General features: G+C 40.5%; 1 protein-coding gene across 5 annotated transcripts in view; it reads left to right on the top strand.

Annotated features, from left to right (window-relative positions):
• Positions 1 to 27,926, top strand: part of EPHA4 (EPH receptor A4) — a 137,556-nt gene that overhangs the window by 92,050 nt on the left and 17,580 nt on the right. For all 5 annotated transcript variants that reach the window (XM_014531121.1, XM_005883482.2, XM_005883483.2 and 2 more), the window contains 8 exons: positions 9,148 to 9,272; positions 10,330 to 10,489; positions 11,667 to 11,778; positions 20,208 to 20,266; positions 22,249 to 22,362; positions 22,613 to 22,798; positions 26,727 to 26,788; positions 27,223 to 27,432. In XM_014531121.1, the coding sequence (XP_014386607.1) occupies positions 9,148 to 9,272; positions 10,330 to 10,489; positions 11,667 to 11,778; positions 20,208 to 20,266; positions 22,249 to 22,362; positions 22,613 to 22,798; positions 26,727 to 26,788; positions 27,223 to 27,432 (1,028 nt within the window). The remainder of the gene's footprint in view (positions 1 to 9,147; positions 9,273 to 10,329; positions 10,490 to 11,666; positions 11,779 to 20,207; positions 20,267 to 22,248; positions 22,363 to 22,612; positions 22,799 to 26,726; positions 26,789 to 27,222; positions 27,433 to 27,926) is intronic.

The raw sequence follows: 27,926 nt of genomic DNA, 5'->3' as shown, positions 1-27,926 counted from the left end.
TCATAGACATGTGATATATGGAAGGAGGATCACATGCTTTTGAGTCAAACAGACTTGAATTTAAAACTGAATTCTATAGCTTTGGTTAAATTATTTAATTGCTCTGTGCTCTGTGAATTTCCAGGTATGAAATAAAACATGATAATTATAACTACTTCAGAGAGTTGCAAGGATTAAATACTTTTAAGGTTGTGAAAGTGCCTTGCAGAGGAAGCCAACAGTTTGCTCATTCTTCTCTGTTTAGCTCGGATTCACATGACCCAAATTTTCAACTGTGTAAGCTGTTAACTGTGCAATGAAGACTAAGTGAACTTTCTTCTGAAAAGAAAACTCAACCAAGCCATTTTGAGAACCCCTACAGTCTGTTCCTATTTAACATTAAAACAAGCTCGGCTTAATATTTCAGCCCAGTGTTGTGTGATTCCGTTACAGTCCTTCATGTTAGCAGACCTGTGGCTATGATTGTGTCCCTGCAAATCTGTACAGTTGGCTCCTGCATTACTAACCTCAGGGTCAGCACTCACCAGTGTGTCACAAATGTGTGGATATATGCTCACTGTGAATGTTCAGAAGCTGGCATTTCTAAGAGGGAACCTGAAGGCCATTCAGGCAGCTTTAAACTGAAGCTCAAGCTTCTGTAGGCCACAATACTACCATATTTTAGTCAGTTATTTATTATATGAAAATGTCACTATAGGAACATACTTCTTTTTTGCTGACTGGGCTTCACTTTATTTGAATGGGTCCTTGTTGTAACCCCAATGTCAGTTAGTAGGTTAATGCAATAGGAAAGTATTTCTTGATCAACTTGTATGCAGTTAGTGGTGCTGAGGGGAGGGTCAGTGAGGGGCTTCCAAGATGGAACTGGGCAACAGCTGGCAGATTGTGGGCTAAAGAGAATGGAGGGTCCCAAGGGAGCTATGTTTATGCATCAGGACTAGAAGAAATTAATCTCTTCAACCCACATTCCATAGCCCAGAACTCATTCACATAAACCGCCCTGCATGCTAAGGGGTCTGAAAAATGTAGTCCTTGCCTGAGGAGCTCCATCCCAGGTAACAGTCTTTATGGGAAGGGAACTCACATCTTTGGACAGTTAGTTACATAGGCAAGCCCCAACACCTTCAACTTCCTGATGCAAACACTTAACCTAATGGCTACGAAGAACATTATTTAAAACTAGAGGCCTGGTGCATGAAATATGTGCACGGGGGAGGGGGTCACTCAGCCCAGCCTGTGCCCTCTCACAGTTGGGGACACCTCGGGGTATGTAGCAGTGCACCAAGTGGCAGGTGGGCAAGGAGGACCCTGAATTGGGGCTGGGCACCATGCCACTAGTGCTTATCCTGGCCCACTGTGCCTGCTGCTGCAGAGTTGGGAGAGGCTCCCATTGTGGCAACTGTGCTCACCAGCTGTGAACCCAGCTTCTGGCTGAGCGGAGCTCCGTCTGTGGGAGCATACTGACCACCAGTGGGCAGCTCCTGTGTTGAACATCTGTCCCCTGGTGGTCAATGCACATCATAGAGACTGGTTGTTCTAGTCATTCTGCCATAATGGTCGCTTAGGCTTTTATTATATAGATGTGGTTAATAGTTCCCTATAAAGGATTTATCTAAAACTGCCACCCATTTCTCAGGAAAAATAAGTAAAGTAAGAGTGTAATTTAAATGATTTGTAGTCTTACTCTTGAATCACTTAATTAAAGCATCCTTAGTGTTCCAAAATCAGATTCCAAATGTCATTGGGAACATGGGTCTGTTGTATCCTTTAGTAAGTGTTACTGTGGCCGGCTCTTATTATAGTATTTGTTTAAAATAGACTGTATGTGTTGACCTTGGATATCACTGTGTGGGGAAAAAAGCACCCATACACCTTTAGTATAAGCTTAATTAATATTAATATTTCTGTATTGAAATATACATGAACTTCATTTAATTCAGAGCCTTCTAAAAATTTCAACTGAGAATTTGGTTCTAGGTCTTTTGTTGAAGGAAAATAATTCCATATCAATTTTGGAACAATCAAGTTTTTCTATACCTGCTGTTGATTGCTTGGTGGGTTTTAAAACCAGTTTCAGTTCTTGACTATGAGGAAATGTGCTTAGGTGTTTATTAACAATACATCAGTTAGAAACGGTGGGTGCAAAGCTGAGATTTTATAACATCGGTGACATATACAAAGGGGGTGGATGGGGATTGAGTCATTTAATGCTTTTTATCTAAAAAATAGCAGAGGGCTATTGAACGTAGTGCAAAGGAGACTGTGTGTATAGGAAAGCCCTCTGTACACTATGGAGTACCACAAAATACTGCAGTGAAAACAATTGACTCCTTGCTCTTTGGCACCATAGGTAGTGTAAAGCCCAGAGAAATCCTTCCCTCCCTTTGGTGGGATATGGAAGAAAGCAATTAATATTAGCACCCAGAGTTCTTAGCATCTCTGTGACGGCAAAACCCTTCATCACAAGGATATCATTAGTGCTCTGAAGCATTTAATTTGGATGCTTGACAGAATTTTAAAATGCACAAACCTTTGATAAAGTACAAATCCGAGCTGTGGCGTTGAAATGAGAAAGAAAGGGGGAACAAAAACCACCTTAAGCTCCGAGTAATTAAATTTAAATATGCTATTTGCATTAAGCAGGGAGAAGTATAAACTGTGGGCTTATCAGTGGAAGACCCCTCCAATAACCATCATCTCTTTAAATTCAGGTCCCAGGGAGGGGACGGAATCCTGCTGTGGTTAAGAAGTCATCTTCCCTCCAAACCTTGGCCATTGTGTACTGCTGACATCCATGCTTTAGGTTTCTTGACTTCTATAAAGGGCTTTTTTTCACCCTTCCTTGCCCACAGGCCAGAGACCTTTCTTCGCATCTGTTCCCTTCCTTCCTTATTCCCTCCACCCACCTAATTTGAGCCAGTAGTGAAATGCAGTCTGTTTCAGCTAATTCACCCCTCCCCAGATGCCCCAAACTGTTGTGAATTCACTGCTTGTGATGCTGGACCCCCCAAAAATAGTTTTATAGCCCACAAGTGGAGGTTTGAAGTGAATCCGTCCTCCCTTTCTTTTCTCCGTATCTCTTTTCCTCTTCTCCATTCCACTTGGGTGTCACAGGGACCAAACTGCTGCAGTAAAATGACTTGTAGGTGTTTAATGGCAAGTCATTGAGGAAGTGAATAAAAGAAAATTACAGCATTCACACCAGTGGGGAGCAAGGAGAACTGCTGAGCTTTTTAACCAAAGAAAGTTAAATTTACCATTTTCTTAAAAGGAGCCACCTCTGTTTGACATCAAAGCATATCCTGTAATTCTTCCTTGGGAAACGTACCACTGTTAGAAAGTCATGATCCAGCCCCTAATCTGTGCTGTTTCTGTTTATCGAAAGCACACACAGAGATAAAACCCACATGTGCCTTCTGGATGCATTGTGGTCTGCTCTTAAACCAAACGGAACCACAGGCACACGGCAAATGGGGATTCCATTTGGAAAACCTCCTCCGTTTCTCAGGGATATGTCGAATTTTGAATATGGAATAGTTTGGGGGCAGGGGAGTTTATCTTGGCTTTCTAATAGAAAGTTCAGATCATTTGACCTCCAAGCTTTTGTGAATTGTTTCTTTTACCCTCTTAGGTTTTGCTCCATCTTTAAAAATGATATTTTACTACCATTTTACTTGTTTCCAGTAGGGGTGTGGAGACAGTCTGTTTCCCATGCTGAATCTTGCTGCCCTTCCCCTGACTGCAGAGGGCTCTTTACTCTATTACCCTGACACTTCAACAATAATGTCCTTTGGATGTAATAGCTAATGTCTTCTCCTGGCAGTGACTGACTGAGCCTACATTAGTGCATCTTTGGAGAAACTTTGGTGTCACAGAATTCTCAAACAAGGGATGCTTGTGGCTCTTTCTGGATTTAGGATTATGATTTGAGGGTGGGGGAATCCCAACACCACTGCACCTTCCCAGTTAGGAAGTCAAGAGGACTATTTGCATGTGCCCTCCAGATACAGAGAAGACACATTGAGTGGGTATCAACACCGCACTCAACCAAAAAGAGCGGTGCCTCAAAATGCTGCCTGTAACAGGTGCAGTGAAGCGAATTTTAATGTAAACTTACATTTGAATGACATTTTACAGGCTGTGTGTTCAAAAAAAAGTTCAGAAGCATCGCAGGTCCCACAGAAAACAGACTCCAGTTATAATCAGAATTGTCATTCACTTCTCTCCTGATTGTCAATCTCTTAGTTAACCTAAATAGCAAAACCAAATTCACCAAAGGTCATCTGAAACAGGTGCAGATAAAAAGTTGTTTTAGGGATGACTTACTTCTGGTACTTTAGACTTAGAAAACCTTTTTCCTGTCCACAAAGAGTATTTTAGACTTTAAGATTTAGTTCACTTTTATGCACTTGACAAATTTATTGAGCACCTACTATGTGCCAGACATGATCTTAGATAGTGGGAATGTAGGGATGAACAAGGGCAAGCCCTCTCCATATGGAAGGTACATTCGAACAGCTTGCATGCTTGTATCTGGAAGGGAAGGGGTTTTATAAATGGAAGAACCGAGTCAAGGAAATTTGGTGACTTGCCCAAGATGGCAACTAGTAACTATCAAACCTGGAATTTTACCCCAAATCATTTAAACACTGATCTCTTGTTCCAAACAAGTGAGTAAAGAATACTTTAAGTATATGGGTCAGATATGTTTTCATCTGCAGCTCATTTCTTATGTCCTAGATGAGTGCTCTGCCCTCACAGCACCAGGGTGCTAGGGATTTCCTGAAAATTCTAATCATGTTTGCAGAAGTGCACCTCTGCTCAGCCTTCCTTTTTGCTTTTCTGCCAGTTTGTCCCTGCCAATCTTGAGCACACTCCCCAACCTTTTTCTAAGCCCTTCCATGCTTCTTTCTGCAAGCCGCACTGCATTTCTCCCTATTCTGGTTTCTTATCTCGGTCACTGTTTTCATTCAGCCAAGTACAGACATCTATGGGCCATTGGAAATTCTGCTTCAAAACCTTGAAAATTAGGAGCTTAACTGAATTAAACATAAAGATTTTTTAAAAGCTCTCCTTCGGTAGTTCTTGTCTTTGTGATTTTTACATTTATCATTTACCTGTCGTTAGCCACACTATTGTCAACAAGCATGATCACCTTTTCTTGTTATGTGTTATGTCAAAATTGTAGCCATTAAAGAATACCTGTTTATGTCCACAAGCACAGAAGTTTCCTAATAGCAAACATCTATTTTATCAAGGAAGTCTGGGTAAATAGGAATGCTTTTCAATCTAAGATGCAGCTCTCTCTTTCAGTAAGGATAGTTACATCAGTCCTCAGCTTCTTCTTGGCTTTTCCTCTGATGCTGAAGCAGGTACATTACATGTCTAAAGCACTCACCTCTTTCTTCTCCCCATCGCCTTGAGAGAATTTGGATAAAAAGAGGGTTCGAAGGAACTGTCTCCTCTTGAGGTCTAGAAAATGGGTCCTCTGAGTTGACATTAAAGAATGTCTTCTCTCTGAGGCTATTGTAAAAAATTTCCATCTGTGGGGTTTTTTGTTTGTTTCTTTGTTTGTTTTCCAGTTAGGAAGATTCTAAAAGATAAGATGGTACTTAATTTGATAACAAAGATTGTATTTGATACCGCTTTGCTTGCGCTTCCCCTTCTTTGCCCTGTTCCATTGGTGCTCCTTCAGTATGTGCTTAGTGAGTGAGTCGGTGCTGTGGGAAAAAAAAGTGTGTCTATAAGGTCTCAGAATGTAAATCAGAGAAATGAGAGGCAAGCAGGACCTTTCCTCTGCTTGGTCTTCTCATGTTGACCAAAATTCCCACTATGAATTACAAGCCCTCTTTTGAATTAAGGCATTTATTTTTCAAAGCTCCCACTGAATCACATATTTGGGATAAATGTTCAATCTGTTACTCGATCAGTCTATTGTTTCTTCTTCTAGTCCTGTTAGCAAAGGGCAGAGCCCTGGCATACTGGGGCTCAGGATCCAGAACGTTTCTAAATTGAGTAGGGTTGGCAGAGTTTACTGAAGTGTGGCAACATATTATCAATGGCATCAGAGACAGTTTTAGGGAAGACCCAGATGGAACCTTACATAATATTGAATTGCCCTGTGTGAAAGTTAGTTTCTTTTAAAATCTCTCATTCTCTAGCTTATCTCTTTTGGCAAAGCATGGAGAGGCAAGAGTTGATAGTATTATTTAGTTGATAGTATTATTTTACTGAAATGTTATTTTCATTTTTATGGTTACTAGCCATTATTGCAAGTGATAACAGTAATGGCATTTTCCTTTCAAAATATTTCCTTTCAAAGTAGTATAGTGTGTCAATTTAAGAAAAAAATGTTACTTAAATCATAGTACAAGATACAGAGGTTTGTGGCAGCAATTAATTATATGGGTGACATGAGAAAACTGATTCTTGGCAACCACTGGAGTAGGGAAATGCCATTGAGAAATGCCATTGCCAAAGGCCCCCACTAGGGAAGCAAGCCACAGGCAGTCATAACCCAGTAGGGTGATGGCTTCCAGATGTAGAGTTAGAGGCTGCCTTGGAAGCTTAGAAGGCAAGGCCAGGGGAGAACCCTTATGTGGCTTATAATGTGGTGCAATCCCCATTTTCTCTTCTGTCCGAAGAGGCAGTGTGGTGGGGCCCAGCTTTTGCCAAGCTGGTGTTCTTATCAGAGAAGGTAAGGAGTACTCTTCCACAGGGAGAGGGGCTGCCATAGTATCCTACAATGCAGTGGCTTGTTTGAAGTATGTTTCTCAGTCGGACCTGCTCAGGGAATGCTTTTGTCACTGGCCTGATAAAAATGCTCTTCTGAAAAACATCTGTTCACCAAGAACCTGGACTTCACCGCCGCGGGACATCATCCTTTTTGTGAATTAGAGCTATTTATTCTACTTTCCTCTTTAACCCCATTTTCATCCATTTGTATGACAGTGAGTCACTGTGCATACACTCTGTGCATATGAATTTTCCAAGTAGGGCTGCATTAGAAATAGTCTGTTAGTTAATGCGATCATATTGTTAACTCCCTGCCTGGAGTTTGTGGAGCGCCTTGGTTGAGCTCATATTGCCTTTGAATGGGCACCGGACATCCCTGCTCCAACTTCTGAAATGGAAATCAGACTCATCTCCCACATACAGCAGCCGAGTGATAGCCCAGCTAGAGGGAACCATCTTAGTTAATCAGTGCACTCCAAGGGCTGCCAGGCAATTCTTTTCCGAGAAATCTGTTGATTATCAGGGTTTGACCCAGACCATTGCTGAGAGAAAGTTCATTTTATAACTTCATGATTTTCTTCCCTCCTGCTTTCTTTCTAATGGCCTTGCTTTTCTATTTCATTTCCCAATCCTGAACATCTGAGATTAAAGAGCCTCTTTTTATGGAGTGTATGCTAAAGTGCTCTGTTAGGCAATATATTCATTACCTGGAGTGAAATGGCTTTTCACAGCCAGGCAGCCTTCTTAGCTTCCCTGCTAACTCTATATTTAAGGATGTCACTCCTTGGGTTTTGCTGGGCAATGGCTCTGTGTCAACTAGTAAAGAAAGAGAAAGAGCGTGTGTGTGTGTGTGTGTGTGTGTGTGTGTGTGTGTGTGTGTGTGTTGGGGAAGGGGAGCTTTAATACAGCTAATGAGCACATTTCCATTTTTCATTTTCTTCAGATGTTCAGTGGCTTCCATATGTCTGCTGGGTCCAGTTGGGCATGAGTAACCTTGGGTTTGCCTTTGATGGAGGACATGTGAATCCACTGCATCTCTCACTAGTGTTTATGCCTGAGATCCAATCTGGAATTGCTTTGGAAGAGAAGGAAGGGGAGGAGGAGGAGCAGGAAGAGGAGGAGAAGAGGCATAGTTTATGTGTGACTGTCACCGCACCTTTAACAGAGATACTGGGCTGTCAAATGACCACCTACCTCTGAGAGATGCTCCCTGGTGGCCTGTGCCATCAATATGCCTGTCAGATATGGTCAAGTGGGTTTGAAGCTAGTCCCCGTTCCCTTTTCAGTGACTATTTTTTCCTCAAGTTAGGGTTTGGTGTGTGTGTGTGTGTGTGTGTGTGTGTGTGTGTGTGTGTGTGTCTCACAGAAGAACATTTAGAAGACCCAACACTACATTGTTGCTCCTCAGCGGCCATTTTTGATGTTTCACTATTTGGGAATAAAAAAGAATATACATTCAATTTAGGAAGACCCCCTAATCTCTGGTTCTACAGACTAGCTTCATTAGATAAGGTTGCTGAATTCATGACTGCTTCCTCTGCTCCCTGGAGATAGCACATTAGTACCATTGTCAGTCACAGTGGAGCATAACAACAGCTGGCTGGGGCTGTAGCCCAACAGTGGAGAAGCAAGCATTAGATTGGTTTTATACATCTCAAATGTATCCTCCTCCCCACCCCTGACAACACACCGAGTGGAAGGCTGCTTTTGTGTCTTTCTCAGTGGAAAGGTTTGCTACTAGTAGGCAAAAGCAATATTTCAACTCTCATAAAATCATTGCAGAATGCCATGTATGTCCAGAGAGAACATCATTGCTTTATTTGTGTTCTTCATTATTTGCATGGTTGCGTTCAAACTGGAAACTTGCACTGTAATTAAGCAGTACTTTTATTTATATTGGAAAGTACGTAAATTGTTTGTCTGTGGCATTCCCTCTAGTTCCCTTGGAAGAGTTGCAAATCCTCTTGCTGGTATAAAATTAAAGACCAGTAAGATGACACTTGAGTAGGATGAGATGCAGTTTCAGTGAGCTTAAAGTGAAATATTCCAAAGGCTTTCAAAGGCTTGCAGAAAATTAGAAGTAGACAGCATTCTCCATACCTGCAGCCTTTTAAGAAGAATGGTTACAGGTGCTGTGGAAATGACGTTGTAGACCCGTCGACCTACCAGGCTTTTACTTCAGAGATTATTTTTCTAAGACAAACCATGCACAAAAGGATACTGGAGAGAACCATTAAAATGGTGTATGGTATACTTTTGTTCAGGGGAAGAGCTAAATGCGGATTGGGAGGAAGACAAGGCAATCCTATATACTTTTCTTAAGTAAAATGAAATTACTGACTGATACCACTAATTTTTTTCCCCTGAAATAAACTGTTTTTTATTTTTATTGTTTTTTATTTTTCTCAATAGCACCATCATCCATTGCTTTGGTCCAGGCTAAAGAGGTTACCAGATACAGTGTTGCCCTGGCTTGGCTGGAACCAGATCGGCCCAATGGAGTGATCTTAGAGTATGAAGTCAAGTATTATGAGAAGGTATTAATTGAATGAGCAAACTTCCCTTTCTTTTTTTTTCTTTCCCTCCCTCCCTCCCTCCCTTCCTTCCTCTTCCTCCTCCCATCTTCTCCTTCTTCTTCTTCTTCTTCTCCTTCTTCTTTTTATTTTTTTCATCTGGTTTTTGGCCAATTATAAATCCTGAAATACCAGTGAATCTCAAAGCCAAATGCAGTTTACTTCATAATCAAATCTAATTATGAATTTTATGTATTAAGTTGTTATCTTCAAAAAGAGAAAAAATGCATTGCATTCTAATGTAGCTATAATGTTTTCTTTCTAGTAATGGAATTCAAAACAGCTAGTTCTAATCTGTAACCTTCTATCAGGAGAGTGACTCATAAAAGATGAAATGATGATCTGCTTGAGTAGATCACTGCTATTCAGAATCAAGGTGTGGCTTTTGATGACTTTTAATAGAAAACCAGGGAAGAAAAATTCCATTCTTCTGCCTCTTAAAGTTATAGAAAGACATTATTTTTACAAATAACTTTTCTCCCTTAAGGACAGAATTCTGAAGGGAACTATTTGCATTCAAAGTTGTCTAGAAAAATGAGCAATTGTTTTCTCTTTTTAAAGATAATCATTTATTGGCTTCCTTATTAAAAGCAGAAAAGGGGGAAGGGTTTTTTTGTTTTTTGTTTTTCATTGAAACCAGATTACAACATTTTTGACATTTTCTAGACAGAAAAGTAGAAAAAGACAAGGGACTTTCTTACAGTTATTTCTGTTAAATTGCTGTGTGTGGAGTGAGAAAAGCCATCAGCCATCACCTAATTGTCTTTTCTAAAAAAGATCATGAGTAAAGATCTGAATGTGCTCAGTGTCAACAATGATCATACAACTCTACATTTCTTTCAACATCTAGAAATAACAGTAGTATTTCTAACATTGAAGAAAATGCAGTGTTTAGAGAGTTAATCAAACTCCATTTTCTTTCAGCTTCTGGGTAGATTGTCATGGCTCCTTTAATTTTGTGCCTAGATAAGTGGAGGATTTCTTTTGCCATCTTCCTCTATTTTATCTTTCCACAATGTAGGATCAGAATGAGCGAAGCTATCGCATTGTCCGGACAGCTGCCAGGAACACTGATATCAAAGGTCTGAATCCTCTGACTTCCTATGTTTTCCATGTCCGGGCCAGGACAGCAGCTGGTTATGGAGATTTCAGTGAGCCCCTGGAGGTCACAACCAACACAGGTAAGAAGTTCTGAAGTTCTTTCGACCATTCAGGGCAAGTCCTATTGCAGGAAAATCCATCATTTTTGCACATCATTTTTGTTAGGCAAACGTTTTGTTGCAATGAACAATGACTGTAACTTGGAAAACGTCATGCTATTTAGAGAAGAGCATTTTAAAATAATATTATTTGACCTGTTTTTTCATGTGATTGAAAAAAAAAAGTCTGTTTTGTTTGTTTTCAGCATTCTATAAACCATGAGAAATGAGATCACTGAACCAATTGAGAGTTGCATAGCTAGGAAATTTTCCTCCTGGGAAGACTGGAAAAAGGGCCATTTTTTTTCTCTTTCCTATTTATTTCTACGAATCTTTTTAAATCAAGTCAGACCATTTTTGTTTGTTTGTATGTGTGTGTGTATTAAAGCCCTTTTGGACAAATATATCAACTCTTTCAACATTGTGAGTTGGACCAACTGGTTGATTAAGTAAAAAATATTAACAGAGGGTGTACCCATCAATAAGCAGGTTACATAAGATATCTCCACATCCATAATTAACTAACCAAAATTGAGCCCACTTGATAAGGAGATGGTGGAGTAGAATTTTTGACATCAGTTCTAGAAAGTAATTATATTCACAAATTATTAAATAAATAAAAAAAAGAACGAAAATAAAAGCAGAGAATAAAGTACTCCAGAATTAAATTGGTAGGGGTTTGACATACTTTGGGATTATCCTGGAAGCCCTCAAGGAGGAAGTGGCCTTTGACCTGGACACTAATAGGCAGGTTTTTGATAGTTTTGGGAGGTGCGGGAGGGAGAGGAATATTCAAAATTGCTTGTCCTTTCTGAAATTTCCCACTAAGGAATGCATCAGATTTTTATGTAAGAGTTAGGAGTAAGAGTAGAAAGGAAAAGAAGAAGAAAAGAAAAAACAAAAAAACACCTTCCTGGTGATGTTTACCACAGGATTTAATAAGAATCTTCTGGTTGAATTTTTTCATGCAATTATGAAAAGAATGCCCTTGTCTCATTAAGGCTGCCTTAGAAAACGCTGTTGCATGAATACTTAACGAAGGGCAAAGAGGCTGTGAGCATTCTAAATGGCTTCAGACATTTGAAACTTGTGACCCAGTCAGAAGTGCTCCCTCTTAGGACCTTCCCAAAGGTGATCCTTGTGTGACTGTCTTTACCAGTGCCTTCTCGGATCATTGGAGATGGGGCCAACTCCACAGTCCTTCTGGTCTCCGTAGCTGGCAGTGTGGTGCTAGTGGTCATTCTCATCGCAGCTTTTGTCATCAGCAGGAGGTAAGCACTTAAGCCACTCACTGAACCACCCTCCCTTCCCAGTTTTTATGAGGGAGCTTTTTGTCCCCTCCACACAATGCTGAGGCTTTGATTAGCATTATAAACACAACATTTGCATCTCAAGCCCCATTCTCTTGGCTTTGATCTCCCCACACCCCTCCTGGAGCTGCTGACTGTACCCTGGTGGGAGCTCTCAGAGTTGAGAGCCTGGAAAGACCCAACTAATTCCAGGAAACCAAGCTGCAAAGCAAGCCGGTGGGAGACTTCTAGATGCTCTAAGCTGTAAGGTGTTACATTTATATGTCTCTTAAGCTTGGACTTACTGCCAAAGGCAAAAAAGAGAAAGCCTTATAAAACTTGGGACCAAAATTTGTGCTCTGCCATTTGTCGGCTAAATTACTTAACCACTTTGAGTCTTGGTTTTCCTTTTATTAAACAGGGGTAATGATATCTGCTTCAAAGAGTTATTGATGGAGACATTTGATAGACAAAGTAGATAATATGGCACACAGTAGGTGCCTCAGCATTTCCAGACAGTATCCATTGAGTACATTGTAGGCATAGCATTATTCTTGGAAATAAATATAAAACAGCCAATTACTTAGTCTCTGTAACTTTAAAATCTAACTTGAAACTTTAAAAACCATCTAGAAAAGAAAGAAGTAAAAATGGTTTGGCAGCATATTCCTTTGAAGCAGCTTTTCTTATTGCTGTTGCCTCCATCTGCTTATTAATACTGCCTGGAGCGTCTGGAGGGAAAGGGGTGGGAGAGGCGGGCATCTGCTCTTCTTCAACCTGTGCCCACATCTAGGCCTTCTTTATCTCCTGTGAGCAAAGCTGCCCCTTCTCTGATCTCATGCCTATACCATCCACTGTTTCACAAGGTGAGGCTTTGGGCAAAACAAACAAACCCACAAAAATGCACAACCTAAAAATGTCAAAATGATCCTCTTAAACATAAACCTTTCATCCTCCTGTGAGCAAAGCTGCCCCTTCTCTGATCTCATGCTTATATCATCCACTGTCTCACAAGGTGAGGCTTTGGGCCAAACAAACAAACCCACAAAAAATGCACAACCTAAAAATGTCAAAACGATCCTCTTAAACATAAACCTTTCATGTTAGGGAAGAGGAAAATGATACCCAGAAAGATGTAGTACTGGTCCAGAGTCATGACACTGGCCTAGTGGCAGAGCTTCTCTAAGACCCCAGAAGCCATGCCGGGCTCTCAGGCCACTGTGCCTCTGGCTATTTCCAACTATGCCTCTTGGCAAGTGACCATGCCTTTCCCTCGCTTTGGTGATACATTATAATTAAGGTGATGACCATATAGCTTACTTTGCCTGGATATGGTCCCAGTTGTCACATGTATTTATTAATATCACTCTCCAAAATGCCTATTATATAGAGATCAATTTTGGTCACTTTAACATAGTATAGAACAACTCCTCATGGTGTGTGGGAACCTACATTTGTCATCCTGCTAGTATTTGTTGGTGCAAAGTCTAAACTAGATAAGTTTGATCAGAGTATCTCGTTCCATCCTGAAGAAGTTAAATCTACCACAACTCTCATCCTTGTTGCTATAATGCACATATCCATGTATACATGCCTGATCCATCCTATGTGATGGTACATCTTGGCCTTCGGACACTTCAACTGGCCTGAACAGAACTTGAATTTCCAGTGTGCTTTGCTTCCCTGGCATTGATTTTGGGAGTAAATCAAGATGGACTGCTTTCTTGTCCATTGCCATTTGATTTTGTGTATGTATATACCTGCCAGGCATATAAACACTTGGGGAATGGTATGCATTAATATATATCCATCTGATAGTGGGAAACAGGGGTCAGATGGGGGAGAATAAAAATTACAGAGAATTTCTTTCATTATTACATATTTCTGCATTTGAAAATTTCACAGTATATATAAACAACTTCTGTTATCAGAAAATGTAGATGTTTAAAAGTCTAAAAATAGAAAACCATTATTAATTACCTTAACTTCTAAAAAATATTTGGTTGAAATCCAGCAGCATGTGATTCTCAGAACCATTTGAGACAACTCATGTTTCCAGGACGTGGGTCTCTCCTTGTGTCTCCACCTTCTCTCTGATGTTGGTTGGAAGCATTTTCTACTTGTAGTTCAAATTTCTTGGAGATTTACCTTTTAAAAAAATAATTTAAGTTGCCCTGAATATAGCAGTCAAACCAGAGTCATAAGTCACCTCATTATAAGTTTCTCTTGGATGCTCTTCTGCTTGGATGAAAAGGAAGGGAAATGTAATGCAGGAAGACAAGTTTATTAAAAGCCATAGCTCTAGAAAATAGCATCGCAAGCCTGATGACTTAATTTCCTCTCGGCTTTTATTGATCACTTTATTATTTAAGGCAGGATTGATAGCAGGATGCATCGGATTTCCAATTATGAGTCCCCACCTTAGAGAATTGAGCCTGTCGAGTTACCCAGCGATGATTCCTGGCCCTTCTTCCCCATTTAAAAAAAAATGTCACTTCCCAAGGCTGATAAACACTGCTTGGTGATTGGTCCTCAATGGATCATTTTTTAGAAAATGAAATGTCAACCCCTTGCCCTCCTATTGATTCTGCTTTAGTGTCGGCCATAAAGCTGTCATGGGAAGGCTGCCGGGAGCCAGGTAGCGACAGGTTTTGCTGGGGCGGATGCACACTCAGCTGATTCTTCTTCACACGCAGGCATGTGCTTTGTCATGTTTCTCGGCAAATGTTAAAGTGGGACAAGAACAGGTGAAGAGAGAGGAGACAGGTCTTGCGGATAAAAGTCTGGCCCATGCTTTTAGTGAGAGTGCAAGTGAAAGGTGGTAAATGGTACCCCCAAAGTAATCTCGTCACACTGCAGCCAGCAGTCCAGGAAAGCAACAATGCGACTCCCTCCCCTGGAAAGTGATGGGGCTGCTGCTGGCTTCTTAGAGCCACATAATATTGATGGCAGGATGGCTGCTAGAGACAGACCCCTTACAGAGTGATCCCCCCCACCTGAATCCAACACTGCTGATGACATCTGAGGGTTTTAAGATGGGCAGGGACCCACAGGGTGAGTGAGAGAAAGTCTGACTACCTCAAAGAGAAAGTCTGTTTGGTGCTAATTTGTCCTTTAACAAGAGGAAACGGCCTCAGGCTCACAGCTGGTATCTTACTAGATTTTTTTTTTTTTACTAGTAATTGTGTCATTTATTTCATCACATTGGGATTATGCTAAGAAGCCTGAGCTTTAGGCAAGCCAAAGTAAGCTTCAATTTTTTTAATGAAAAGATCCACATTTTTCTTTTGGCTAACTTGGATGTGTAAACATTTAGGGATCTTAGTGACAGTCCAGCTACTAAGTTTATAAACTTTATATATTTAAAATGATATGTTATGCAAAGTACGTTGACCACGATATGCTGTATGTTTTTACCGCCCACATTATGTTAAGCAACTTAACTTACCTTTTTTATAGGCGGCTTTGATTAGTATCATCCCCATCAATCCAGTGATATTTTAAGGATTCTGTCAGCTTTTTGGAGAAGACAATTGTACTTGCTAACTGGATTGTTTATAAAGTGCAGCAGTTCTTGTACACCCCATGGGATGCTATCCCTAGAAATGTTACTGCAAACCACAAATGCACATTCTCTTAGCAGACAGCCTCATTTGCCCATTTGCCTATAGGTACATATTTGTAAACTCTACAGTGCAACCACTTTATTGCTTTTTGAAGTGATTTTTGGAAAGACTATTAACAGTGACATTATAAAATGCAATGATGAGGTCAGAACCTTTAGGATGAATGATGAAATGTGTTAAATTTTTCTGACACTCCATCCCCCTTTATATTAATGATTTAATTGGGTTTCTTCCAGAAGCATCACAAATAGTATTAATTTGGGTTGCTTTAGGCTAGTGTATCTTCCCCAAATAGTACTTTATTGTTCAAGTATGAAAATCCCTTTTAAGAAAGGACCAGAACACGGGATGACTCTTTTCTAAGATCAGAAATAAGTATTGGCTGATAATCGAGCATAGCTGCTTTGATACTGACCTTCTGATGATTGCAAGTGACTCTGGGTTTCCATTTATGTTAGGGGTATAAAGTACTCCTTTTACCTGAATTAAGAAAAAGAAGTGAATTGACTTTAAGAAAAAAAATGAAGTGTCTATGACAAAATTTATGGGGGAGTTACACCAATGTTTCTTGTTTAGGAAACTGAGGAATTCTACCACTGCCATCTCGTATATCAGGAACTTGAGGACTAGAGAGGCGGTTAAACAATTAACTGAACCAAGGTCACACAGTTGGTTAGTTGCTTGATCCGGACAGGAATCCATCTCTCCTGACTTCCAATACTGGCATAGATAGATTATTTTAATGTCTTCTTAACTGGAAATTTGACCTACATCAAAAGCTAACATCGACAGTTCTATCATACCAAAATTGTAAGAGTCTGTCAGTGATGTTGGTAATAGTTGTAATCTGTAAATTAATGTCAAGTCTAATGCATACTATAAAGTCAGACATTGCAAGTTGGTTTTGTCTTCTTAGGAAGGTTAAGATTTGCCACTTTGAAGCCAACTGTTCAAGTAGTGCTAAACCAGTTACCATTCAGTCTGTATCTGCCTTTTCCTGGTGTCCTCATTGGAATATTATGATCACGTAGGAATGAATATACTTAAACGGTAGCCTAAATTGGCTCTGATGAAGCCATGTAAATTCATACAGTTAGGGGCAGATGGTACTGCAGGAACATTTCAAAACGACCTTCCTGCAATCGTACGGTTCAATTCCAACCATTTCAAAACGTTGCTTGTGAAGAACATTTAGCCATCATTTGGTTCAAGAACAATGACAACTTAAGGAAGGGAATAAAGAAGGATGGCTTCTATGAATCATCATGAGTAATGCCACTGAATGCTAGAAAGGGTTCTCCAGGACCCGGCTAGTTATGACCTTGCCTTATCTTCTTCAATCTGCACTTTAGCTGAATAAATTACTTACCTTTTACTAATTAGTTTTGGAACAGTGAACCACATCAATCAAATCCATCCACTTGGTCAGGGAAGTTAGTATTTTAATAAAAGCTGGGTTTCAGCTGCACCCCTGCTCTCTCCCCTCCACTGTTTGGTTTGTTTTATTGAGGATAGTCAAGGTGCCAGGAACAACACATTGGTTGGGAGGGCAGTGCAGGGGCTCCTGCTGATCCTCAACAAAGTCTGTTAATACCCTTATTGTGCCTCCCTTTGACAGAGGGAGGGCTTAGCTCCTTGGCTTTCAAAGTTTCACCTGCAGAGGGGACGCTTTTCTGTGATTCCTGCAGTTGAAAGTTTCCATGTTTCCTTCTGGAGCATTCGCTAAGCAACCACTCCCCTCCTTGCCCTTTTTAAATCAGCTTGCCCACATCTTAATAATTAGAAATTCTTCAACAAAGGTTTCCTTCTGCCATTCAGGTGATCTGCCTCGGAGATCGGTACGGAGTTAGCACATCTTGGGTCAGCCAGCCTGTGGTTTCCTCCAGGCCGGCTGACCCAATAACACACTTCAGTGGGCTTGCTTTCTTGGGACAAGAAAGGCCACATTGTCCTACCCTGAGACAAGGAGAAAGGGTCATCAGGTGACAAAGGTAGAGCAGGACCGAGGCATTTGAGTTTTCAAGGTATTATTAAAAAGCTAATAGGCTACAATTAGCCTTTGAACAATAATTCCAGTGTTTCTTTTCCAGCATTCCCTGTACTTTTGTAGGGTCCTCTCCTCCGAGTCACACTGCAAAGTAAAGAAGTTTTGCCTCTAATTTAATTCCCCCTCCAGGTTTAGGAGTCTGAGGAAAGGGTGGACATGTCAGCCTTGTAATTAATGATCCCTGCCATTTTGCATTTCCTCCGGCTTAGCACGTATTTAATGAATGTGCTAGATATGAAACAGATAACCCCCCCCCTGGGCGGCTTGAGGCCCCTTGTTCCTATAGGTGCATACCAGCGTTTTTTTATGAGCTTAGTCGGTACCAAAGCTCTCCTGCTGTATGCATTTCCCCTCCCCTGCCTCTTTTTAAAGGAGAGATGTTCCAATCAGTATTGGAGATCTAAAGTGGTTTAAAAGATATACTTGTAATTTTAGATAATGCTTTTAGGAGCTCTGATAAGATACAATCTCTGAGGCTGGCAGGATCCTATCACTCCCTTGGGACGAAGCCAGGAGGAGTTTCCCTGACATGAAATGTTGTTTTCATGGTCCCTGACTTAACACTCCTGTTTCCGTTAAAAGGGGAAGGGTAGAGAGGTTTCGATGGGACTATATCTTTCTTACTAATGTTTGGTCGCAGCATACTTAAACTTGCTTAGTTTCTTTGATGAAGAAGTGGATTTTGAGAGCAGAGTGGAATACATTTTAAGTGGATTTACTGATATAAAATGTAAAATTACTTATCTTTAACTCTCATGCGATCGTATAGCTTCATCTGCACTATGAGAAGTATGTGAAGTGTGAGCCAGATCAGGGCAGACACACTCCAGTACTTGCTGAGAGGGTCATGGGTGAATCTCTTCCCTGCTGCCCCCATTCCCTTGTCTGTACAGTAGGACTGAGTGTGTGTGTGTCTGCCTGATTGCTCTCATAGAGTTATGGTGAAGATGCTACTAAATAGTAGATGTGAAGACTGTTCCAAAAGTGAACTACAAACTAAAAAGACAAACTGTTATTTGGGACTGAATTATACATGCTTTGCCTTAACTATCCTAACTGGGTCTCTGTTTACTAAGCTGCTTCCTGCTTTGCAAACAGTTAGGGGAGGAGTAATGAGAGCACTTTGAAACGTTAAATACAGTGCAAAAGTGCAAGGTGTTATTATTTGCAAGGGAATTACACACACTGAGGGACATCTGTTGGCTCTGAGGGGCTGACTGTGGAGCTGGCTCCTGCATTGCTGACAATGAGGAGAGGAATGCGGGTGAGAGGCCTGGAACATGTGACCGTGATAGGGCTGCCTCTGTCCTCGCCCGGCTTGATAGGTTCTCCCTTTACATGATCATCTGCCCTCTCTACTTGTTCACAGTCAGGAATTGGTTACCAGATTCCAACAGGACCACACTGGCCTTCGGGGAACCTTTGTCACCTCAAAGCCTCAGTTTCCTCATATGTAACAGTCTTGACTGATCTCCTCTTTAAAGCTCTGAGAAAATACAAAACGATTATAAACTCCAATGTCAACTTGACATTTTTGACAGAAACATAAATGTACGCATTGTATGCATTAATTTGGTCTCATCTTTCCAAACTTTAAAGATCTGTAATAGCAACTGAGTTAATTTTTCGATTTCTTTATGTGATATTTATACACATATATATGCACACACATCCTATATATAAAAGCCTAATATGCTAAGTATCCGACTGTTTGTTCCACCATTAGACCAGTCACTATGACATGCACTGACCACTAGGGGGCAGATGCTTCTACTGGTGGTTTAGCTTGCTGCTGGGGTCCAGCCAATTGGGACTGGGAGAGATGGGTTAGACACGCCCTGGAGCCCTCCTGCAGCTCCTCCTCAGCCCCGATCATGCACCAGTGGGGTCCCTCGGCCTGACCTGCTCCCTCTAGCAATCCGGGATCCCCCAGGGGATGTTGGAGAGCCAGTTTTGGCCCATCACTTGCAGGCCAGGCCAAGGGACCCCACTGGTGCACGAATTCATGCAACAGTCCTCTAGTACATATATAATGTATTAAGACTACTGGCTTAAGTTTTATATATAATAAAGATTTCTGATTCCCAAAACTTTATGGCAAAGCCAGATTTCACTCCTAGAGGGTATTTGGAAAAATAGTGAATGCCAACTGCAAGGCCATACACCATTTTTTGGAAAGAGAATTAGACTACAAATGGAAACTTCTCATTTTCACTTTTGCAAATTTTCTACAAACTCTTGAAAGTTCCATTAATAATTGAGGATTTTTGTATGCAGCAGCTGAAACCAATAACCACAAGACTATTGCTTTAAGAATATCATATAATATGATAATGAGTTACCTATCACATACTGAACATTATTGCTATTTGATTTATGCAACATTCTTCCATGGAAACTATTTTAACTTAGAATACATATGTGGAACTTAGCCAATAAATTTATAATCTATCTTCAACAATGTACATTTCTTTGAGGATTTGAAGTTGTAGTTTTTTATAAAATATTTGCTTTATCACCTCAGTTTAATATAGTGGTTAGGAGCAGAGGCTCTGCACTCTGACAACTTGTGCTGGAAACCATGATTCACTAACAAGATGACAGATTATTTACCTTGTTAGTTCACTTCCATAAACCTCAGTTTTCTCATCTGTGAAATGCTTGACATATTATGGTATCAAAAACTTATGTTCTTTCAGCTTTTGAAATTTATTTTCTATTTTAATATTTTTTAATAGACGGAGTAAATACAGTAAAGCCAAGCAAGAGGCAGATGAAGAGAAACATTTGAATCAAGGTACGAAACATTGGATTAGAAATAATTTTAGTTTTAGACCATGTCTCCTGTTTTCAGTTTAGAAATGTCTGAATAACATTCACATAGCTGTTCATATTATATTCCTTGTATAGGATTATCTAAATAATATACTTTGGGGTATCAAACTGAAACAGGTCAATGGGGATCCTTGAAAGTGAGATTAAAGATGGGGGTTGGGGAAATTCCTTTAGAGCCTTCCCCCCCCCCCCTCCTTTTTTCCTTCTTTTATCCTCCACTCTGAAAAGGTATTGGTCTAGCTCAGTGGTTGGCAAACTGTGGCTCGAGAGCCACATACGGCTCTTTGGCCCCTTGAGTGTGGCCACGAAGTTTCAATCGCACTGTACGTGCACACCCACACGTGGTATTTTGTGGAAGAGCCACACTCAAGGGGCCGCAGTTTGCCAACCACTGGTCTAGCTGGCTCATTTTTGTAGTTGGGTGGCAATAAACAGGTAACAATTTTTTTTTTTCACATTTGAAGGTAACAATTTTGGAAAAGGAATAAGGAATTGAGCTGTAATTGCTATACCTCCTCTTTCCCCCAATATGTAGAATTCAGGACCATCAATATTTCTTTAGTGGATTCTAGTTCTTTTGATCCAAAAAGGATCAATGAATAAATTCAAAGAATTGGCTCTAGAATGACTTGAGGAAGAGACAAGACTCTTAAGTGGACAGAGGTTGATAACCCTTCAGGAACACTGTTCATTAGAAACTCTGAGGTGATAGCACAGTGCTCTCTGTCTGCACTGGCCAATATGTTAGCCAACAGCCACATGTACTGTTGGATACTTGAAAAGTACCTAGTGTGAAGGAGGAAGTAAATTGTAAATTTTATTGCATTTTAACTAATTAACATTTAAATAGCAACATGTGGCTAATAGGTCCCCTATTAGACAGCGCCAGGAGGTAAAAGGAAGAGAGAGGCTAGCAGTAGGAAGAATAATCTTGAGAAAGATTTTCTTGGGTGAAGTATCTAAAGTCATAAAGGCTATGTAGGGCTTGACAACTTTTTATTATTTACCTTGTTTTCTTAAACATTTTTTAATTTGCACGATGTATATATTTTTAAAAACAAAAATGTAATTTTTCTGTGATAAGGACAAGACTGACAGGCCCCAAAAAATCAAAGGGATTGGGGACATTCATTGTCTTATACCCTCTCAGTGCCCTAAAGCCCCAGGAGCTCAGGCAGGGGAAGGAGAGGTGTGAATGCCAGCAGAAAGTTCCCAGGAATTATAGTGCATCCCCCGGTGGTTCCAGAGGTCACATTCTGAATTTTTTTGCAAGTGGCTGTGGGATATGGCTAAATTACACTTTCTGGTATTCAAACCATTCACAGTTAGGCTACATTTCCTTAGCTAAAGCTTCCAGGTGAAGCTTCAATGTCTTTACTTTTTCCCAAAACAGAAAAAAAGTGGAGATCCAATGGAGAGGCTGAGATTATCCCTCTTGTCCATTTTAACCTAGGTTTAATCTTACTTTATTAATTGTTGGTCACATATTTAATTGGTCCAGATATTGGGCAAAAAGGTGACACCATGTAGACAAGGCCAGTTGAAAAAGAAAGTTCTTATTATCTCACTAAAGGAGGATAGCTGGAGATGGTGGGTAGGATAAGGACAACTGATGAGGAAACAATATTCAGCTATCACATTCCAAATTTCCTTATAGAACTCTCATTTTCTCCCTGGGATGAGTTGTTTTTTTTAAAAAATTTGTCCTTGAAGTGTGAAGATATTTCAGGAAGTCAGGAGAGCTGCAGCCTCTTAAGTAGTTAACGATTCTTTGTTTACGCACTAATGACAACCAGAGCAAGAATTTAAACATTGTCATATGTCTACACCAAGTCTGTTTTATCGTGCTAAGAAAACGTTCCCTGTGCTAAGTATTTGTAGACTTAAGTTTATTAGTGGCTCCTGAGAAGTGTTTGGTCACTCTATCATGTGTCTATTACTTAGGTGTTAGAACTTATGTGGATCCCTTTACATACGAGGATCCCAACCAAGCAGTTAGAGAATTTGCCAAAGAAATCGACGCATCCTGCATCAAGATAGAAAAAGTCATAGGAGTTGGTAAGTGTCTCTCTAATAAACCTATTTTCTTTGTGGGTATTAAATATCCATATATGATTATATAAATGCATATGGGTGTATTGTGCGTACATGTCTATATGTAAATATCTGTGAACATGACATTTCCTGGCTTTATGTAAAACACTAACACTGTGCCTGGCGGGTAATAAGCACTCAACAAATGTTTGCCATTACTCTTTCATCTTGAATGTGTTTCTGGTCCACAGTCAATTCTTTTTCTCTCCCAAAGGTGAATTTGGTGAAGTCTGCAGTGGGCGTCTCAAAGTGCCTGGCAAGAGAGAGATCTGTGTGGCCATTAAGACGCTGAAAGCCGGTTATACGGACAAACAGAGGAGAGACTTCCTGAGTGAGGCCAGCATCATGGGACAGTTTGACCACCCGAATATAATTCACATGGAAGGCGTCGTCACCAAATGTATGCGGGTCACTCCCTTTACAAAGCCAAGTTAGAAGTTCCTGGCAAATTAAACACACATTTCTTTCCAGGGAAATGACAGATGGAGCAGCCCCACTGATTGCTAATAGGAGGAAATCAGTGCAGGACAAGTCATTAATCTTGTAGTCAGCTCTAAATGGGTCTATGGTTTAGGCTGATACCACTCTTTCCAAGGCAGCTTGTGTGAGATTTTAGGGAAATGAATATTGCAGATTTTTGGTATGCCTTGCCATCTTTCAGATCTTTGCTAGACCCAACTGACTGTCACAAGGTAGGCACAAGCAGATGGTAAGCACAATAAATTTTAAGTACTTTTCATATAAAACACAACAAAAACCTCGCCACACCTTGTGCTCGAGGCTTCAGTTCCAGATGCGGGGAGTGGATCTTGGGAATCTTTATTAGGCTGGGGGATTTGCTTGTCTGCTCTGCCTGATTTATGGCTGCTGCAGTTCAGCACCCAGTTACAGTAACACCTGGTTGAACTTTCCTTTTTTAGTCCATTAGCATTCCCTGAGCCTGCGAACCACGCTTCAGTTAAAACACAACACAGCTCCACAGATGTATTTTACAAAGCAAACCCTGAATGCATTGGTGAGGCTGGCTAAGACCAACTTATAAAATGCCACATGGACAACGCAGCTGAAGTGGTTATTACTGAAGGTGGCTCTGTTCCAGGAGCCCTAGTACCTCCTACAGTTCCTACAAGTCAAGGATCCTGTAAGCCTGGGACTATGGCTCCGGGAAGCCCAGGGTGCCTCTTCCTTGATTGGAGGTGCCTGTGAAATGCATCCTCAGACATCGTGTATAAAGTGGCTGCTCCAACGGGTGAAGGGAAAGAGGGAGGGTTGGTTAAATATTAAACATTGGACATTAGACCTGAGGCCAAGGGGGAGGTCTGACACAGGGCATAAAATCTTTAAGAAGAGAAAAAGAGGTTACTAAAAAGTGAGAAAGTATACACTAGTTCAGAGGTCCCCACACTTAAACATGCATCAGAATCCTGAAAAACGTGTCAAATCAGTTTCCTGAACCTCGTCTTCAGATGGGGTGAGGTCCAAGAGTTCAAATTTCAAGCTGTAAGATAAGCCAAAGGTGCATGCGGTTCCTGGGACCACACTTCAAAAACCTATGTTTAGCCCAGTGACCTAAGATTTACACGCTGGCTAAGCAGGTGGCCTTGACTTGTTGCTCAATATTTCAGTTTCCTCGCCTGTAAAATAGAGATAACATAGAACTTGCCTTACAAGGTTATTTTGGCTGTATTTAGGGTGGTTAGCATAATGCTTGGCACATAAAAAAACAAAACAAACTCTAAGTGTTAGCTGGTGTTATCATGTCTTAAGAAGTACATCTTCCCCCATCTTCAGAATTCTTCAGAAAAAGGATCTTTAGGGAGAAGGATATACAGTTTTTCCACCTAAGGTGAAAGCTATAATTAGCATAGAATAGCCCTATTTGCTTTTTAAGATTAGTTTTACAGACAGGATATTTTTCTGTTGCCTGTGGCCTTAGGGGCTGTCCAGAGTCCTTTACTACTTTAATTAAAAGATAACATTCCGTCTAAATACTTCTGCAGGTCCAGTTTCTCAAAAGGAGGCTCTGTTCAGCTTGGGGTGTTTTTCCTGCGGCAGACAGTGATTTTCACAGCACCTCTGTAGAAGAGAGAAGAAACAGGGGATCTTTGTGTGAAAGTCCCACCGTGCCTCTAAAACCCACAGCTATTACAGCTGTAACTGTTATAAACGACTGGGTGCATTTGCATAATGCAGTTGTCACTGAATTAAAATGATTTAAAATTTCCACCAGAGGCGCTGTCCCCTCCCCCCACCTCTCCCCTAGCCACCCACATCCCCCTCTGTTCCAGAGAAGGACCCACTTCCACCCATGAGCCCAGCCTAGGCCAATTTTATAAGCCCCTTTGCTTCTGCAGATATTCATCTTTATTTCTCTTGTAGAGCTCATAAAGATTCTGACAAATGGATACTGTTAATAAGCAGAAAAAGAAATGTAGAAAAATTGTGAAGATGGTGCCAACAGTCGGACTAGGGAGGTGTGAGGGTGAAAAGGTGGCCTGGAAGAGTGTGAATTCATTACCAGCAGTTACTTGAGTAACTTTTTAAATTGACAAGGAGACTATAAATTCTCTCCACTACCCCCCTGTCTTTTGGATCCTCCACTCTCTTCTCCCGCATCTCCAGAGGGTCTGGTGAAATGGAAGTAGGTGTTAACGCTCCACCAGGAGGGTCACCCTTTCTCATGAGTTGACAAAGTATCTTTTGATTGAGGCAGGTTAATTAAAACTCATTTAGATGCATTTGTGTCTATCTGGAAGACTGGGGTCACAGATGTAGAGGGTAAATGAAGCTAAGAACTAAGAGCTTCCTGTTTAAATTGATGGCGAGTGGAGAGGTGGACAGGGACCACCCTCACCCTCTCCAGCCAAGGAGAGAGACTGGAAGTGGTTTGACTCATCTTTCAGTCTTCACCACGATTCCTGCTTTTTCTGCCAGCTTTCATTCATCACTTGAAATTAAAATCTCCAGGGTATTGGTTTCTAATCCAAAATTTTTGCTTCAGAAAGATTTCTTAGACAGGACACCAAAAACACAATCAAAAAACAAATTGATAAATTGTACTTCGTTGAAATTAAAAATGTCTGTTCTTCAAAATTGTTGCCTCTGAAACAAAGATGTGTCCTTTTCCCTTCACCAGAACAGTCTACTCTAATAGGGGTTCTGGGTGGGAAATGTATTTGTATAGAATAATTTTGGGTGCTTTTCAGCAGTGACATATCCCAGTCCATTTTCCCTAAGTCCAAACAGTCCACAATTACATCAATGAAAGTGTGAATATTTTTATTTATTATCAAACTAACATTTTATTTTCCTCTCAGGGAATCTTTTATGTTCTCTTTCCTCTAAAGCTTCCCTTAGTAAAATATTGAGGATTTATGCCCCCTCCCTCCCCACTCCCACAAATCCCCTTTAGAAAAAAGGAATTTCAGACCTTGAGTCCATTGCCAGCGATTAAGAAACTAAAGAATGGTTCTAATTTCCTAAGGTCCTCAGAAAGAAAACTAAAGTGAAATAAAAATGGTGTTTCTCTACTTCCCCAAACCTTAAAGAGAGAGAGAGAGAGAGAGAGAGAGAGAGAGGATGGAGTGGAGAGCAAGAATGTTCTAGTACTGAATTAAGAGTGCTGTCTAGGATAAAATAATTTAATGAACTTTTTCTGTGATTTTGTTGTTGCTGACGTTGGTGGCTTAAGGAAACAAATAGAATAAGTTTATTTATAGAAAGGGAAAGAGAGACAAAAAGGATACAACCCCTAATCTGAGCAAGGAGAAGAAAGAAGTTAATATTGTTCATGCTTGATCTTTAAGATGTGTCCGAGCAATGAAGTCATCAACATAGCTACTGCTTTCTGAAACTCGGGTTTCTCCAAATAAGTAAAAAAAAAAAAAAAAAAAAAAAAAAAAAAAGTGTCTCTGTCCATTGATTCCTTTAGTATCACACAAGTGGTTCTTCTGGGGACAAAATTAATTAATTATCCTAAAGATTTTTTTTTCCGCCTTTAAACAGGCCTGCTCATTTATCTTCTTCCCCTTTGGCTTGAGAGAGCAATTATCCATTCATGTGCTCCCTGGGTACCAGAGGCCACTTTAGTTAAAGACCTTGTCAACAAGCCATGCAAAGGGTTAACCTTCCAGCTGGAACTTAAACCTACTCGCCTTTTTAATATTTCATTCTAGCTTTCCACAGCTGAGGCATGAGCTTGGATTGTTTTAATTAAATTAGATCACACAAGACAGGTGTTTTGGCAGTAAAATTGTGCACAGCCCATTTTTATCTCATTAACTGCAGTGCTCATCAAGGGTTTGTGTTTTTCTTTCTCAAAACTCTAGGTAAACCAGTGATGATCATAACAGAGTACATGGAGAACGGCTCTTTGGATGCATTCCTCAGGGTATGTGACTGCTTTATATTAAACCCAAGAATGTTGGTATTCAGAAAACTCTTACAGACTCCTTGCATCCATTGTATTTGGTGGCATTTCTTAATGGGGCAAAGGAAGAAGGGGAGAAATAGAGAATGATGTGATTTTTAAAGACTAGTAGATAATCCATGTATTTGATTCATTCTTATATTGTGGTACTGTTTGAGTCTTAGATTCCTTACAGTTGGATAATTTCCATCTGTCACAGGAAGCAAACCCAGCTTCTCGGATATACTCACTTTACTAGTGAAATAGTGACTTTGGTCACAAAGGCCCAGAAATAATGTTTAATTTGATTGCATACTGGATACAGCTATCAAAAAAGATTCAAGTAATAGAAATGCTTGGTAAACATTAATTTGGCCTAAAGCTAATGCGATTGTTCCCCATTCCTTTATATGCAGAAGAATGACGGCAGATTCACAGTCATTCAGCTGGTGGGCATGCTTCGTGGCATTGGGTCTGGGATGAAGTACTTATCTGATATGAGCTATGTGCATCGAGATCTGGCTGCACGGAACATTCTGGTAAATAGCAACTTGGTCTGCAAAGTGTCCGATTTTGGCATGTCCCGAGTTCTTGAGGATGATCCGGAAGCAGCTTATACCACAAGGGTAAGGAGGATTTGCAACCTCTGGGTTTTCACTCTGATGAAACTATTCCACTCTGCTTGCTTTGATGCTTAAGTCCTTTGTGATTACAATAGGCTCATCATCCTTCAGGGCCTCTTCAGAGCCATGCATCCAGTTTTGTACCATGTTTCCTAGACAGGGATTTTGAAACAGTCTCTATATGTGCAACCACTTTACAAAGCCACAAAGTAACCCTTCACTTATTGTATTCTTTTTTACATTTAATTTTTCTTCCCCTTCCTCCCCCACTCCCCCACTCCTTCCTCCCCCACTCCCCCCCCCCCCCCTTCCCGCTTTTTTTTTTTTTTTTTTTTTAGGTTTTCTATTTGGTTCTTTTTTATTATTAAAAATAACCTTATTTTAAACAGCACAGAGCATTGTTTCTAGCTGTTTGGCTACCAGCTCTGAGAGTGTATATACAGGATTTATAAAGCATTTACACTATGCAGGGTTTTCCAGTATCTAATGGCCTTCAT

The sequence above is a fragment of the Myotis brandtii genome, unplaced genomic scaffold (genome assembly GCF_000412655.1).
Source record: "Myotis brandtii unplaced genomic scaffold, ASM41265v1 scaffold79, whole genome shotgun sequence".
Lineage (NCBI taxonomy): Eukaryota > Metazoa > Chordata > Mammalia > Chiroptera > Vespertilionidae > Myotis > Myotis brandtii.
The sequence above is the reverse complement of the archived record's forward strand: the minus strand, read 5'-3'. Positions and strand labels throughout refer to the sequence as shown.